This window comes from Helianthus annuus, chromosome 8 (assembly GCF_002127325.2).
Source record: "Helianthus annuus cultivar XRQ/B chromosome 8, HanXRQr2.0-SUNRISE, whole genome shotgun sequence".
Classification (NCBI taxonomy): Eukaryota; Viridiplantae; Streptophyta; class Magnoliopsida; order Asterales; family Asteraceae; genus Helianthus; species Helianthus annuus.
The window spans coordinates 42897013-42914305 of NC_035440.2; the positions used below are offsets into that span (position 1 = coordinate 42897013).

Below are 17293 nucleotides of genomic sequence, written 5' to 3' on the forward strand. Positions count from 1 at the left end.
ACTTACCGAATGAGGTTTTATGTTCGTGTTCGTTCATTAGAGCGTGTTCGCGAACGGTTCACGAAAACAAACAAACACAAATAAATTTGGCGGACGTGACGAAGGATAAAGATAGATGGCCCAGAGAGTAGCACTCGAACTTGAATCCCTTATTGTGGAACGGAGGTCGATCATATTCGCCGATGTAAATAATGAGAAATGAAAGGGAAATGATGCATAAACAAGGTGAAAGCGGGTTTCCTAGTTTAATTGTTAGGGTAATAAAATAAATAAAAGTTTAATAATATAAAAAGTACAAATAAAATATAAAAAAGTACAAAGATCTTCAACTAAAACACAAACATACAAACATAAACGAACGTAAATCAACGAATGTTCATGAACATGTTCACAAACACGTTCACGAACACCGTACCGAACGTTCACGAACACAATCGAACGAACAAGACCTCTGTTCATGTTCGTTCATTTAACTAATCGAACGAAATTTCTTGTTCATGTTCGTTCGTTTATTAAACGAACGAACATAAACGAACTTCCCGCCGAACGGTTCACGAACTGTTTGGTGAACGTTCGGTTCGTTTACAACCCTACTTTTGAGCTTTCATCATTTCATATATGGAACAAAGTAACAATAACAAATGATACTCCGGACAATAAACGCATCACATATGGGCATTCAGCCATTCACCGATATGCATAACAATTTTGTGAAATGACTGATGGTAAAAAAAAAAAAAATAAGAAGCCCAATCAGTGCAGCATGTTTTAAGCAGATAAGTGGAAACCATTTTGGGGCACCCAAATATTACTACACCACCCATTTGAACTCTTTTTGACCTCCTGAAGATTTAGATTTGAGTGACCATTTACAAAACGAGCCTATATTTTCAAACTCATTTGATACCATGGCCATTTTTATCCTGAGAACAAACACCACTTTCAACAAACTGGTTATCACTATATTAACATATTACAACATCACGTTTGGCATATTTAACTTCTTAAACCATTGATGAATATTAGATTATATCAACACATTCACAGCGCTGCTAGATAGAAAATGAGAATGAATGATGTGAAAATTAGCAAGGTTTCATGTGTCTTTTTAATAAACATTTCCACTGGGCTCGTCTGTCACCAAAGTATTTCAACTGATAATGATCAAAAAGTCTGGCAACAAATATCATCTGAAATCTTATCAATAAATTTTTTGACGGTGCCTTGTCCGACGCCAAATTGTTCCAACCGACAGTGACCAATATGTTTGGCAAGTATCATCTAAAATCCTTTCTTCAAAATTTCCGACGCATCACCAATTAATGCCACAAACAACAAATTAACAGAGCCATAACCGAAAAATGAGTTAACATAACCAATGAAAATGGTTAAACGACGGTTCATTTAGTTCTTTTTTTTTTTTTGATAACTGGCCTTTTCAGCTTGCTTAGTTCTTTTTTTGATAACTGATCTTTTCGGCTTGGTTATGGTTACATGTGTTTACACAACCAAATAAACCTAGGTGAAACGCTGGTTAACCAAACCGCCATATTCATACATCTACCATTGACAACACTCCGCCCCAATTCATGAGTTTCTTGCTGATGCGGTTACTTCCTGATTTATATGTTTAGAAAGATTCCACTCCGACCATTGCAGCTAGTGATTAAAAAACCTCAAATCCATAAACTCAGCTCCACTGTTAATCATCAAACCAATAAAGAAGCAAGAGATACATTCACTTTGGAGAGTAGCTACTTCAGTTATGTAAATACCACACTAAACAAAAGGTCAGCCACACAATCAAGATCACAGTTCATACACATTCTGATCCGCTTACTCAAAAATGTATATTTGAAGTCCAAAAACAACCCAAATAATAGTTGGGTCAAGATTGCCAAATGTATGGTAGTCAAACATCCAGAAGAATTCTAGAAAAGGTTATAGAAATATAGGTAGCAATACAAAAACTCGAGATTACAATCATAAATCTTAACCTTAATTCTGAAGAAACTTGAGTGATCTAAACAACATCGATTTCTACAGCAGACACGCGTGGGGTGCGCAAGAGAGTTTTTAACATCCCCGGCTCTTGATCCCTTTTAACCACACTTTTTATGCTCACCTTCTTCAGCTTAGGAGACTTGGCCAAGATAAGCTTCACAAACTCCAACTCAGGCTCCAAGTTGCTAAAATCTGTAATCTTCAGTTCAATCAGATGCTCCAACCAAACATTTGACAGATGCTCCAACCAAACATCTGAATGATATTCTTCATATACATCGGAGTCGTAGTCTGTATCATTAAAGAGATAATGTGCTGCATCAATCTGCAAGAAGAGTCAATGTTTATTGTGTCACTGTTTGGCATGAGATAAAAACAAACACGATACAACCAGACCTATACTACTTACCTGTAGCTCAATTTTTTCCAAGTTCGGGGAGTTTTTGATCAAAATAGCAAGAAAAGTTAATGCATAGCCATGATGAAAAGACATTTGTTCCATACAGAAGTATTTAAGATGGATTAGTGAGGTTGGAAGCTCCTGTGGAACCAAGTCTGGAACAAACCACTTGAACCATACATAAACCAAAACAATTATCAACAACAAACAAAGTTAAAAAATAAATTAGATCTTTCGATTATCTAAAGGTGGATAAATGTTACCCAAATTGTGTCACACCAAATAGTCAGATGTTCAATCAAAGGTAAACATTGGAATAGCTCAATCATGGTGGAATTTTCACGCCCCACAACATGATCTTCGGGCATAATCTGCAGCAACTTACTATATTCAAATAAGTTTCAAAAGCCCAAGAAAATGAGTAAGAACTTACTTACCAGCCTAAAGCTCTTAAGTGATGGACAACTAGATAAAAGACATAGAAGTGTTTTTCTAGAGATCCATACAAAATCCAAGGATAAGACTACAAGGCTACCAAATCCATTGAATGCCGGTTGATGATCAAGATCACACCAGCTGAGATATAGTTCCGTTAAGCGATGCAACGAGGAGAAGACGGAGAAGGGTAAATTATACGAACAATCATCAGATGATGCACCAAAATCAAGTATTAACTTGTTGACAGGATGGTTCTTTGACAAATGACATAATATTTGATCAACTTCACAAGAAGGTAAACCAGTTTTGCCAAAGCAGTTACCATGTAAAGAAAGGGTGAACTCGTGTATTGGATCCTGTCGCAATGAGATAACTTGGTGTATAGCACGTATAAGTTTACTTGTCTCCATTATAGGGTTTGCATCTGGTGTAGAAAACACAAGTTTAGGAATGGTGGTCCATTTGTACCTCCAGTCCCTTGAGAGGATACTTGTCCTTGCTGCCTCTCTGATCGGTAAAAGACATAGGATAGTTTCTATTATGGGTTGAGGAAGTGTGGTGATGATATCCAAAGACAATCGTTTAGCTTTAGACAAACGTTTAGATTTCATCTCATCTCAGGGTGTTTTCGTTTACTGCAAAAAGTAGTAGTTACAGAAAGGGTCATAAACTTTGTTTACGAACACTAACTAACAGTAAGTAAGCCAAACAGAACATTTAGGAAATGTAGAACATTGTCATTTTGATCTTGGTAAGAAAGATTTTGGGCATAATAAATAGACACAGTCCGTTTAAAAAAAATGTGAATTTGGTGCATCACGTGTAGATAGATCATAACAATAACAATAACAAATGATACAAGGGCGACATTACATTCATCAATTCGATTTTCAGAGCAAATGAAAAACACAAGTGGAATTGGTTGGGGCAAACCTTGTTTAGATGGATTGCAACAGCGGTGGTGAGACTACAATAATCGGCGACCGATGACAGAAAGAACGATCAACAGTTAAAAAAAAACACCTAATCAATGATCAACAGCAGTGGTGGTGAGAAATGAGAATACCCTGGATGAAATAAAATATGTCTTCCCACATAATGGCCCAAATGTAGATGTATAACCGATTTGGGTAATAACCGTTTAAAAAAAAACAATTAAATACAAATATATAAAAGAAACTCATAAAGGTCCTTTTTGTTCTTTGAAGTTATAGTAGCATTAATAAAATATTATATAATTTCGTTGAAAAAACAAATAACTCATGAATAAACTTTATAATATGTGTAAACAGGGGCGTATCATAATGAGCGGGAGGTGGCGGTCGACCCTCTGAAATTTTCGCTCAGCAGTGGAAAGTATGCAATTTTTAACCCTCGGTTTTATAGAAATTTTTGGGTATATACGTTTTTGACCCTCGGTTTTATAGAAATTTTTGGGTATATACGTTTTCGACCATACGGTCGGAAATCTCAAGCTTTGCCACTGTGTGTAAAGATCAAATACAAATGGGTCTTAGGATAAGAAGTGAAGGAAGATTTTGTTTTTGCTTTCTTTTTACTACTTAAGCATGATGTTTAGTTGCAAAATATAAAAAATAAAAAAAAAATTGTGTATTTGCTCTAGTAGAGTAATTACATAATGACTTTACTAATATAAATACACAAAAAATATAGAAGTTGGGACTAATATACGTGTTTGACAAGATGGAAAAAAAATCTCTCATTCGTTTCTCACGTTTAGTATGTTAAGCTCATTTGTACACGTTTAGTATGTAAAACTCATTTGTACAACAACCTTTCTCTACGTTTTATTATATGATGTGTGTGTATGTTAACCAGTAGTTATCAAAGAGAAAGTAAAGTACACATATTGGTGTGGCTATGCTTCTTAACATTGTGTTTCCATGTGATGACTAAACCACTTCTTATGCTCATTCAAATTTATAGTTAGACTAAGCGGTGTGGGGGTCAGCTAAGGCCCGGCGAGCCCCGGCGCCGGTCCCCCCCCCCATCCCATACCGGCTAAAGCAGCAGCCCACAGACGATTGTGACGGGCCAAAATCTATTATCAATAATAAATGAATAAAATTTGGGACACGTGTCGCAATATTAGGGCTCTAAATTTTGGTTTTGGCGGGAAAACATATTAGCAAATTTTATACGGGATCCGTTTATATTTTTGGGTTGGAATGTGAATTCGGGTCACCATCTCATGAAAACGGATCCACTATAAAAGTTTGCAAACCCTAATCGCCACCATCGCTGGTTTTTTGTCTGTCACCGCCATGTTTTACAAACCCTAGATATCAACACAGGTGCTTCTTCTTTCTTCATTAATCGTTTTTCTAACACTTCGTTTTCATTTTGATATGATGTTATATAGAAGAAATATATATTTCTTGTAAAAAGGGCACCTTTAAGTTCATCGCATGAATACCGATTCGTCTACAGTAGCATCATTAAAGTTTAAGTTTTGTGGGTAATTTGGTTTCATTTTTGTGGGTTTGAAAATTAGGGTTTTGAGGGTTAGAATTTTTTGTTGTCTGCGATGATTGGTCATATATAGCATTTTTTTTATTTTGTCAGAGGGTAATTTGGTGGTTTTTGAGGGCTTGGTTCAGTTTTTTTCAGTTTTCTGATTAAATTGATGCTGAATTTTGCTAAAGTTTAAGTGTTTAGGGTAATTTGGTGGTTTTGTGGGTTTTAAAAATCAGGGATTTTGTGGGTCATGTTGGTGTTTTAATTGCAAAAACAATAGGTCACCATGTGATGGTCATCAGTTCTAATAAGAAGAGAGAAGAGACATTGTATAAGACCTGTTAGTTTTTGGGTTTTTTAATCTCCTCTGCCTCAATTTAAGGTTTTTTTTACTTCAATAGTTGACGAAGGTGTGTGGTCTTTAATATCGCAATTACAGTTTGTGGATCTTTTATCACCATTATTTCGTACCTTCAGATTATCGGTTTTTATCAGCGTTTGGTGTGGTTGTGCAGGTCGGAGTTGCATAGTTGTTGTTTTGTTCAAGGATTTACGCAGAGTAGCAGCGTCTGTTACCTATAGGTTAGTGTTTTAACAAGTTATAACCTTACAACTAGGATTTTGTTAGGATTTTTTTCTGATAAATGTTATTTTTGAAAATGTGTGTTATTTGTTGGTTCTGTGTGAAAAAAATATTCGTGGGTCTTTTAATTTTATCGTGATATTAAAAAATATTGCCCCATATTACGCCTAAACAAAAAAATGAAGTTAGGATGATCTAATAAGTGTTGATGACTTATTTACACCTATAGTTGTTAGGTAATTGAATTGCTATGGTTGTCGAAAAAAGGGTTCCAATCTATGTGTAGATTTAAATATTAACTTCACTCACTCAGATGAGAATAGGGATGAGCACGGTACCCGTTCGGTACCGAAAAACAGGGAAAACTGGTATCGGTATCGAATATACCGGTTTGGTACGGTATTTACCGACGTTTTATTCGTAAATAGTAAATACTGGTACCGTACCAGTACCGAATATACCCGGTACGGTTCGGTACCGATACCCGGTACCAAATGTTCATCCATAGATGAGAACATTATGTTTCCAAATATTTTGTTTATAGTACAAATATACTTGGTACATTTTTGCTTGCATTCGTAGTTTTTATTATAGTTGCATTTACTATTCGTACTTCTAATAAAAATATAAATATTTGACAGGCCATTATTGGGGTTCAATATTTGATAGGCCATTGTTGGTGTAAATTGATGAACTGACTCTACATGGCAAGACAAGCAAAAGTGAGTTTCTCTTCGTTTTAATCTCTAAATTATTATTCTCTAATTGTTTTTCTCTTTTCTATTCTACATGCGAGAACAAAAAGATTTTATGAAGAGTCACTTTAAAGTCCTTTACAAATAATATGATTGTGTGCAGTAGGTTCTTTTATTATATATATCACTTAATGCCCACTATAATCTTTATAGGTTTTACAACTCACAAACCTGTGAAGAAATCCATTTTTCTGGCCAAAAAAATGTGTTCTAGGAGTGATTCAAATTAAGAGGCTGAATTTGAACGGGTAATCATGATGAACCAACATGTCTATTGCAGGAAAATTGAATCCGGATGATGATACCATTATTTCTCGGGTACAAATTGCGGATAGAGAAGGTAATTCTCATTTGAATTTGTTTGTCTTCAACTGTCTACACCAAATGAAGACGTTTTTAACACTTTTTTTGTGATTATAGCAGCCAAGTTACAAATTTATTACCAGATGTGCTTGAAAGTATTGTTGATTTTGGTTATGCTTCACCTCTAAACGGGTAAATAGGAGAAAACATAAACTTTAGTTATAAGAAAAAGAAGCAAATCAAACTGATTAAAAGTTGCCGAACTTATGTATACAAACTTCCTAAATTGTGATAAATGATACAATTTTTATAACATAGTAAAGTTGCATCACCCAACATGTTTATAAAGGAATACTAAATTTCGAGCAATTAGTGTTTAGGGTCGACTAGAGTCGTTTCGCCCTGAATACCAATAACCCAACCTGTCGGACGCGTCCATTTTGTGATTTATTGTTTATTTAACACAATAAGTGTATATAAAAGAATAAAAAATTGAGTTGTTACTGTTTTGGGTCAACCTGAGCCGTTTTGACCTGAACACCAACTACCCAACTTGTCTTTACCTAATAGACACTATTAGGGCTCAAGTACTCAACTTATGGGTTATATTAGACTTACAATAAAGAAAAACAAAAATTTAAGTAAAAAATAATGGATTGCCCTAAAGATAACGATCTTTATGATTTTTTGATCAATGAATTGGAATATATCATCTGGTCAAATGCAGGGAGCCATACACTCTCTTCTGCAATTTGCACAAATGAGTGATAAAGCATTATTAGACTATGGGGTGTGGAGGGCTTGGTTGGGGGTGTTGCTCGACACGTGGCGATGGTGGGATCCACAAGGTAATAATCAATGTCGTGTAGGAGTTTAATGAAATAATATGTTACATTTTAATTAAAAACTATCATTATTAACTAATAAATATAAACAACCCGGGAAGCAGTCCCGGGTGATAACCTAGTTCAAAAATATATCCGTTGCCCAACGGATAGATTTAATAAAAAAAAAATATTTTTCCACTTTAAATATATACCACTTTCATCCATTTTTTATACAATTCTCATCCATTTCTTCCATTATTCTCCCATTCTCTCATCTATTTTTATAAAAAACACTCTCATTTTTTATACAATCATGAATCCCTTCAACCCGAACAATCCCAACCCAAACCAACCTAACTCTTTTTCGAGTCCCGCTTACACTCCGACTATGGATCCTTCGTGGGGGTCTCCACAATTTACGTTTTCGGGTTTCCAACAATCTCCTAATGCCTTCTCCCAAATGTCCCAACTTCAACAAATGTAACAATACCAAGCACTCCAACAATTCATGCAACGCGGCTCGACTCAACTTGATCAATTCCAATCGCAACCGCCAACTTCCCAACCGCAACCCTCGATTCAACTTGACGATGATGCGCCACCTAAAGAACTCAAGCGCAAAAAAAACACGGGGAAGGGGAAGGCGGTTGAAACCGAACCCGACACCGCAAAAAAAAGCGGTTCGAGAGCAAAGGCGAGAACGTGGACAAAAGTAGAGGAGGAGGCGCTAGCAATTGCGTATGTTAAGTCCTCAACTTGCCCGATTGTCGGTATGAAACAAAGTTAATTTTTTTTATTTTAAATTTAAAAATATTTATTTTATAGTTTTACTAATGCAATTTTTTTAATTTTAGGGAACAATCAAACGGGTTCTAGTTTTTGGAAGGCATGTACGGATAGATTTAACGAGCTTATGGGGCAAGGCGCGATACGTATTCTCGATTCCGTATCGGGCAAGTGGCGGAAAATGAACAAGTGCGTGAATGATTTTATCGGGATTTATAACCCACTTTACATCAATCGTCCTAGTGGGAGTAGCGCCGAGGACGTTCTTAACCTTGCGATGGCTAAATGGGAAGCAAAAAATCCGCCTTTCCCGCACCTCCGAGCATGGAACATTTTAAAGAAAGAACCTAAATGGGCGCCGGTTCAAAATGAGGTCGCAACCGCGAAACGGACTAAAACTTCCGAGTCCGAAGTTATAGTGCGGGAGGCTCCACTGCTCGTTGTCAAATCGACATAAACGACGAACCGGAATATGACGAGGATGCGTTGCCCGCTCACGAGATCGAACGTCCCGGCGGAAGGGACAAAGCAAAAAAAGAGGCGGCCGGAAAGCACAAAGGGGCCGGCTCGAGTGGAGGGGGCGGCTCGGGTGGAGGTGGCGGCTCGAAGGCGTCTTCGAAAATGGACGAGTTGATTTCCGAATTCCGTTCGTTTAAAGACTTTGCGGCCGAAAAATATAGTCACAAGAAAAACGTGTCGGCCGACTATGCTCGAGCGGAGGATTTTAGGATAATGAGGTTGGATCTCGACTCGGTTCCGGAGGATGAACGAGAGGTGTATCGGAGGATGAAGCAAGAGGTGAAGAAAAAATGGACGTCGTAGGTTTTTTTTTTTAGGAAATGTAATTTTTTTTTCAGAAATGTTTTTTTTTTTATTTTTTAGGAAATGTAATTGTTTTTTTATGTTATGAAATGAATTTATTTATGTTGTATTTTTAAATTTTTATAAAGTTTTTATTAAGTTAATAAAAAAAACTTAGAAAATTATAAAATATTTAGGTGGGGTGAAACTATGTTGTTAAATTTCAATTCCATTAGGACAAATACAACAACAACATTCATACATTATGTTAAGATTTATGTATACTACATTGCTAAAGGTTTAAAGCAATAGCATGACCATCAAATAAAAATTTATCATTTAACCATACTAAAGCCCAATTTCAGACGAGCAACTTCAAAAGGCAAACCTAAAACATCAAAATTCAAATAATAATCAATAACAACAACAAATGATACTCCAAACAATACATTCATCACATGCTTAACAGTTATGTGGCCCTATTTCAATTTCATTTCACACATAACATAATCAACTCCACAAACCTTTTTAAGACGGATTGCACCACCAGACGGTGAGCGATGACAAAAGAATGATCAACAGCAGCTGCGATGAACCGATTAACAGTAAAAAAAAAAAAAAAACCCTAATCGATGATGAACAGTAGTGGTAAGAATACCCTGGATGAAAATAAAAGTTGTTTATTTCCATCTGACACTCATGTCGTTCCCATTCTAGGCTATATCAGCCCATTTAGAAAAGATTTTGAGGCCCAAAGTCATCCGATATGTATTATGTTATGAGAATTACTACCAGTTAACCGGTTTTTTCATGCTGGTTATTAATCAAATTGGTTATTGGTTGATTTGGTAAAAGACAAAGGGTGGTTTCAATTATGGGTTGAGGAAGAGTGCTGATTTTATCCAAAGACGATAGTTGAGCTTTAGACACACTTTTAGCTTTCATCTGAGGGTGTTTTTGTTGGATCGATACAGCAAAAAGTAGTTATTGTGAAGGTCAATTTAAGATAAACATTTGAAAAATGTAGAGCACAATAACCCAGTGATTCAAAGAGAAAGTAAAGTACATATATTGGTATGGCTATGCTTCTTAATAGTGTGTTTCCATGTGACGACTAAACCACTTCTTATGCTCATTCAGATTTATAGTTAGGGTGTCTGGATTTGTGCTTTCAAAGTGATAATCTGCTTAACACTATATCAGTTTATAGTGTTACAATGAGTGATCTACTTTTGGTTTGATAAGCAGTTACATACAGTGGCAGACTCAGGAAACTTTTCATGGGGGTGCGAAATATTTTTAAAAGTTTTAGGCCGCCTAGATATATAAATAAGATATTCGGGTCGGGTCGGGTCGGGTCAGGACATGTAAAACAAAAAAAAACATCAAACTAAAATCTTTGAGCGTTCAACCATCAATATTCCTTAATTTTCAAGTTTTGAATTTCAACTTTTCAAACCCTATACTAGAATCATATAATCAATAAGAGACTAAGAGACAACAAACTCATCCTATAAAGACTAGAACAACCCCAAATTACCTCAAAACCCATAAAAGTTTAAACTTTTTTAACCCATCCTATTATATCATGAGTCTTGAACAAAATCACATAAACATTAAATAACAAAAAAACAAAACATGTACATGTTCGTGGCCGGAATTAAGCTATTCTTCGCCGGAATGTTGCAGTCGCCATCGGGGGTGGGGGTGTCACAGGTCGCTGGCAGTGAGGTGAGGCAGAGGGAAGGCGGGAGTCGCACAAAGCTGACAGTCAATTGGGTTTTTTTTGTAAACTGGACTGATTTTGTTTAATTAAAGTTGTATTTGGGTTGAACTTGAATTGATATTAACTTATTGGGCTTGATGGAATGAATTCAGGTTTTATTAAAGGGGTTAGTGGGCTAACTTGTTTACATAATTGGGTCGGGTCTCAATCGGTGTTCACAATTTTTTTTATATAAATTCCTAACATTTTTTCTAAGGGGTGCGGACGAAAATTCCCAAGGGATGCGGTCGGGATTTTTCGCGAAAAATAGCACTAATTTTTTTCAAGAGGTGCGGCCGCCCACCCACCTCATAGGGTAGGTCCGCCCCTGGTTACATAATCAGTTTAATGCCATGCACAACAAAAATGATTGTTCATACAATAAAGAGTTTAACTATTCTGGCAAAACAGATGCACGTGGGGCACGCAAGAGAGTTTTTAACATCCCTGACTCTTAATCCTTCTCAACCACGCTTTTTATGCTGACCTTTTTCAGCTTGGAAGACTTGGCCAAGATAAGTGTTGCACCAAAAAAGTTTTTTAACTTTTAGTGACTTGCAAGCGGAAAGTGGTCCCATTTTTTTTTTTCAACGTAAAAGTATTATAGTGCGGAACTACCACAAAAATAAATTTTCATATGAAAACGACCAAGAGATAATCATAAAGTAGTTTCTCTTCTTTTTAACAACAAAAGCCATAACAATATGTATTGCACAAATACCTGAGTTGGTTAGGCCTCATATTATCAAGTACAAAGATTTTCTTTAATCCAATCTGTGACTTGAGTCACAATTATTACTATACAAAAGCTTTACTTACAAAGCGTTAGTTCTTCTCATGTCTTGCCTAGAAGTTTCATTGGATCCGATCCGAGAACTTCAATTCGTGAAACTGGAGTTTTACCCTAACCACGATTATACATAGTAAGCATTAGTATAACCGTATAAACATTTAGTTTAGCTAGGACTTTTACATTATGAAATAATTCACAAAGCAAAATGACCTGGTGTAGGCTATGCTGAACCTGGGGTAGCCTACGCCACTCAGTATAAGGAGGTGGCGTATGCACAATGTAACACAGAAACGAGGCCGCATTAAATGCTTCACCAACGTAAGCTACACCGGAGTCAAGGTAGCTTACGTTGAGCTCTGCGCTGACCTGGAGAATTAACTTTTTTTTTCACAACCCCATTACCTCAAATCGTCTTACTCGTCTGACACATCTTTTTAATCATATATGAAAACATTGTTACCTCAAATCGTCTTACTTGTCTGAACACGTTTTATTAATCATGTATGAAAACTCCGTTACCTTAAATCGTCTTACTCCCTATATAGATTGTCTTATCACATTTCAATTTAATAACACCTCTTTTTATGAAATTTCTATCTTTCTAAAAAGATAGCACATATAGATGATTAAACCAGTAGGTGCGCTTTAAATCATATTCATAACTACGTACCCTTTTGAGTAAAACACTTACCTAGGTGGCATATACTACGGTCTAGGTCGCATAAGAGCCCATGTCTCTTGTGTCTTTGAGTTGCTACCTTTAAATTTTATTTTAATGTTTTTTGATCGGTCTTGACCTGTTTAGTTACGCCGATGTCTCCCCACATGAACTAAGCCATAGCTTAAACTAAATAATAATGAGGGAAACATAAATGCATACAAAAATGCACACTTATTTCTACTAGAGGAGTCAAATGAGCAAGAACCTTTATAATATAAGTCTTTTAGTGAACTAATCATAGATAATCATTTAAGACCTTAAGACCTGCTTCAAATAGTAACATAGAACCTCTAACCAGCCCTCATGTTTGATTACTATTTTCCAACTCCCCATGTACTATTATTATAGTGCCAAAGATTTCCACTAAAATTCAGGAATCAACAGGTACCTTCAAGCCCCCTAAATGAGATAAAAGATCTCATACTAAACTCTTAACATTTCAATGTAATTTAGCAACTTTACTTGAATTTGATTAACTTTTTAACATTTTTTTTTCGCGTTCACAAAGTCTTTTCAGTAAGATCTAAATTGTAAACTTATAACATTAAAGGTCATACAACAAATTGTAAATTCACCGTAATTTTCTATAATTTGAACAAATAATGAAGTCAAAACAAATATCATGTATACCTCTTGAAAGGAACACTTACCTTTGTCTGTAGCAGAAATTTGATCTTGATTCCTCTTATCGACCCGTTGACCTCTGTCACACCCCGATTTCCACGCGTTTCACCGGTGGGCCCGGTGGGGGACTATCGTGACGTAGTTGGTAACATTACAGTCAAACAACACAATATTTAAATGCACAGCGGAAGCAAAAGATAGATATATTTCAACTGAATGTTATTGTAATATCATGTATCACAAATAGTTGAAAATAATCCACAGGGGATCAAAAACAAAATAGGGAATAATGTTCAACAGTTTGACGTCCATGCTTGCGAGACTTATTGTGGACACTAGGAGAAAGCCAGCCTAGTTCGTTTAGTACCCGCAGTTAATCTTTTTGGGAAAATACGTCAGTTTACACTGGTAAATACATTCAACCGACACTTTTGTAAAAGGTTTAATAAAATTGATTTGAATGCACGTGGCACAAACTTTTATAACTTGGGATAATTATTTTAATATAATACTTGTAAACGAATTACATGTTTCTTTGCGTTCAGTAGCCCGTTCCGTAGACCGGGTTAAAGACTAATAGACACACCACAGGTATAGTACCCACAAGGTTAATCCTTAAGTGGGATACCATTTTTCATATGCAGCTGTCAGGTGTACGCCTACACCCCGTGCTTAGGTCGTGGCCATCTCGTAAGATGATGCCAGGGATATCCGGGACATGGTCATTAACCCCACAAAGGCTTTAAGCAAACAAATCAAATTTTTAACGGGTCATCTTGACAATACTTAACCACTAATCAATTAAGGTCAAATGCTCGACCAAGCGGTATTCTATATACCGTACCCCAAGCCCGTATAGGGAAATAAGTTAAAAGTATTTACCTTTGCAAGTATAATTCACAAACAGCTAATGCAAGTAGCTTTTACCAGGTCTCTTATTCTGGAACGAAGGTTTATAATAACCTATTAGAATCCTAACGGGTCTTTGATTAAGCTTAAGCTTAGACCGGTTAGTTTTAACGAAAGATACGGTTCGAACGCACGATTAAGCGAAGACCGGAATAAAATGTGATTTAGACCCGACGAGTTTGAAGACTTGTTTAATATGGGTAATCCAATCACATTCTGGATTTTGAGAAAAAAACGACAAGGTTTGACCCGTTTCGGCTAATTTATGCAAACTAGTTACATAAACCGAACCGAACGCGTAAATGGCGTAACGGGTAACCGTAAGAGTCCTACACAGGTTTCCTAAGTTAATATGCTCTAAAGAGGTTGTGATATCAGTATGATATCTTCCATTATGCTCAAAACGAGTTTAATCCCAATATACGCCCCGTAGGGGTATTTTGGTCATTTTAAAGATTATAAAAGAGATTTCCGGGTTATACAGGAAATCTGAGTTTTCTGACCAGGTTATAAAGTTCAAAATACTTTATTTATTATATGAAATCAGTGCAATTGGATTCGGGTCAAAATACCATGTAGAACTCATTTTAGGTCCGAAAAGGGTATATTTGGTATTTACCGAATCAACGCCATAACCGCAGGTTATGAGCAGGTTAAAAATAATTAAAAATCTTTAAAAATCCCAAAATATTATTTTACATCAGTGTGTAAAAGGTTTGGTGTCGAAATTCGGGTTTAGATAGGCTTTATGCTAATTGCGCTGTTTAATTACTAAAGTTTTCTTAATTGCGCTATTTAGCATAACTCCTATTCTAGACCTCGGATTGAAATGAAATCTTAGGGACATGTTTAGAAATCAGTAACTAAGGTTATTGTCCTTTCACATATCCAAAATTCTTGTTTTAAAGTAAAAAGGGCATTATGGTCAACTTTAAGCATATAACGGAAATGTGCAAACGACTCGGACAAACAACGAACCAGCCACAGAGGGTTATACCATCATGTAACCTGGTCCTAAGAGAGTCCTAAGGCATATCTAAGTCATACCAAATCGGGTCAGAACTGAAGTCAAAGCAAAAGTCAAAGTTTTGCGACTTTCGGTTCCGAACCGAGTCAAAACAGTAAATGGTCGGATCAAACAAGCTTAGACCAGTTATAATACTTATTATCAAGTTATATGAGTGATAAAACAGGTTACATGCCATCTACATTGTTAATTATGCGTTAAATCGAAAATTAGCATTCTGTTGACTTTTTCTAAGCAACTTTGACCCGACATTTGGACTAGTTAGAGTGGGAATCAGAGGGTGCCCTTTTAAGGGTTTAATGCCCACATAATTACCAACATATAACTACATTTGGTTCGACTAATCACTGGACCATTAGTGATTAATCGTTAAGTCAACCGTTAATTACGACGGTTTGACTTCTAAGCTATAACTAAGCAAAAACTTAACTAAGAAGGGTTAAGCACACTTACAGAAGTCTAGTACACGACCAGAGGTGCTTAGAGAGGATTCTTGAGCTCCAGAAATGATCAAGAATGCAAAATGAAGGTGTGGATACAATGGTTGTACATGAGGGCCTTTTATAGTGATATTGGATGCTTAGGATCATTACAACTAAGTCTACAATGGATCCCAGATCACCAACAAGTGTCCCTGAGTCCTAGGGGTCGTTTAGGGGGCGCTCATGCTGTTAATAATGGCTCTAAGGCGGTTAAAACATCAAACAGTGCTGCTGCCAACTTTTTCTGTATCTGGGAGGCTGACGCGGCCCGCGTAAGGTTCTTTTAACCTTTACGCGGCCCGTCTGAATCTTTCTGACAGAACCCATATCTTTCTACTGTCCACGCGGCCCGCATAAAACTCTTGACAACCTTTACGCGGCCCGCCTGAGACCTGCTGTAAGATTTTTCAAATCTTTTACAATTATTGCAGTTGGCTCTTGGTTTTACGGAGGGGTAACTTTTCATTTTGGGGCCTTTCTTATTTACGTATAAGGGCCTCGTAAATTTTACCCATCTTATTAATCCTTGGTTAGTTTGTTACTACCCGAATAGTCATAACTTTCAATGTTGACGTTTTTAACCCCTCGCGTACGAATTCGATCATAACTTTCTCATTTTATAACGGAACTTGATGAAATTTATATCGTGCATTCTAGTGAGCATATTTTACCGTTACAAAGCCTTGGGTTTGTTAAAGGGTCACTCAGAGGTATAACTTAAACATGTTGACACATTTAACCCCTGTAGCTTGTAATCTCTCACTTTCTTCCATATTTCGTTCCGTATGATCCATGATTCATTCGTTTGAAGGTACGAGCATCATGTAGGGTAACTGTAAAGTATATTTATCCCTTGTTGACATTTTGAAATCTTGAATTCACATACTTTCTATGTTTGTCAACTTTAGCCCCTCTGTAGTATTTATTACCACGTGCAAACTTATGACACGTGTCATTACTTTATAGGACGCAAAAATTTCGAGGTGTTACATCCTCACCCCCTTAAAAGAAATCTCGACCTCGAGATTTACTGAAACAAATGAGGTTACTTTTCTTTCATCGTGGAATCTACCTCCCACGTGTACTCGGGACCTCTACGGGCATCCCATTTTACCTTTACAATCGGTATATACTTCCTTCAAAGCTTCTTAACCTGTCGATCCTTGATCGACACAGGTTTTTCAACAAACTTCAAGCTTTCATCGATGTGTACATCTGTATGCGGTATAACTAGCGATTCATCAGCGAAACATTTCTTTAGATTGCAGATGTGGAAAACATTATGAATACTACTGAGCTCTTCCGGTAAGTTTAACTTATAGGCAACTGATCTGACACGTTCGATTATCTCGAAGGGTCCAATGTATCTCGGGCTTAACTTGCCTTTCTTACCAAATCACATCACTCCCTTCCAGGGTGATACTTTAACCAATACCTTGTCACCTACTTCGAAATTAAAAGGTTTACGCTTCAAATCTGCGTAGCTTTTCTGCCTACCTCGGGCAGCTTTCAACCGGTCACGAATCTGGACAATCTTGTCCGTCGTTTCAAATATTATTTCAGGTCCTGTCATCTGGACATCTCCAACTTCCGCCCA

General features: G+C 36.6%; 2 protein-coding genes across 10 annotated transcripts; one reads left to right on the forward strand and one right to left on the reverse strand.

Moving 5' to 3' along the window:
• Positions 1 to 1831: 1831 nt before the first annotated feature.
• On the reverse strand, positions 1832 to 3936 carry LOC110872767 (F-box/FBD/LRR-repeat protein At1g13570-like). Of its 2 annotated transcripts, XM_035976192.1 has the most exons (6): positions 3776 to 3936; positions 2842 to 3477; positions 2668 to 2775; positions 2414 to 2572; positions 2030 to 2329; positions 1832 to 1997 (listed from the first exon to the last, which is right to left on the reverse strand). In XM_035976192.1, the coding sequence occupies exons 2-6, from the start codon at positions 3451 to 3453 to the stop codon at positions 1932 to 1934; spliced, it is 1245 nt and encodes a 414-aa protein (XP_035832085.1). In that variant the 5' UTR covers positions 3454 to 3477; positions 3776 to 3936; the 3' UTR covers positions 1832 to 1931. The 2 variants fall into 2 exon arrangements, with proteins under 2 accessions (XP_035832085.1, XP_021977337.1); XM_022121645.2 differs by having other exon boundaries at positions 1832 to 2329; positions 3776 to 3934.
• A 1110-nt stretch (positions 3937 to 5046) lies between these two features.
• Positions 5047 to 9454, forward strand: LOC110872768 (glutathione S-transferase T3). Of its 8 annotated transcripts, none has more exons than XR_002554679.2 (7): positions 5047 to 5157; positions 5836 to 5902; positions 6545 to 6625; positions 6812 to 6998; positions 7079 to 7153; positions 7689 to 8558; positions 8643 to 9454. XR_002554679.2 is itself a non-coding variant. In XM_022121647.2 (6 exons), exons 5-6 carry the CDS (start codon positions 8297 to 8299, stop codon positions 9029 to 9031), a joined length of 651 nt encoding a protein of 216 aa, XP_021977339.1. In that variant the 5' UTR covers positions 5047 to 5157; positions 5836 to 5902; positions 6545 to 6625; positions 6812 to 7153; positions 7689 to 8296; the 3' UTR covers positions 9032 to 9454. The 8 variants fall into 8 exon arrangements, 4 of the variants coding, with proteins under 4 accessions (XP_021977339.1, XP_021977341.1, XP_021977338.1 ...); XR_002554681.2 differs by having other exon boundaries at positions 7082 to 7153; XR_002554678.2 differs by having other exon boundaries at positions 6939 to 6998.
• Positions 9455 to 17293: the final 7839 nt, after the last annotated feature.

What these genes read in the sequence shown, in the direction of transcription:
- LOC110872767 (XM_035976192.1), bottom strand. Translation starts at nt 3,453, where the DNA reads ATGAAATCTAAACGTTTGTCTAAAGCTAAACGATTGTCTTTGGATATC. An exon ending in TTTGGTGTGACACAATTTGG is followed by an intron (nt 2,573 to 2,667) that starts GTAACATTTATC and finishes GTATGGTTCAAG; the next exon opens with TGGTTTGTTCCAGACTTGGT. An exon ending in TGGAAAAAATTGAGCTACAG is followed by an intron (nt 2,330 to 2,413) that starts GTAAGTAGTATA and finishes CTCTTCTTGCAG; the next exon opens with ATTGATGCAGCACATTATCT.
- LOC110872768 (XM_022121647.2), top strand. Translation starts at nt 8,297, where the DNA reads ATGCAACGCGGCTCGACTCAACTTGATCAATTCCAATCGCAACCGCCA. An exon ending in CTCAACTTGCCCGATTGTCG is followed by an intron (nt 8,559 to 8,642) that starts GTATGAAACAAA and finishes TTTTAATTTTAG; the next exon opens with GGAACAATCAAACGGGTTCT.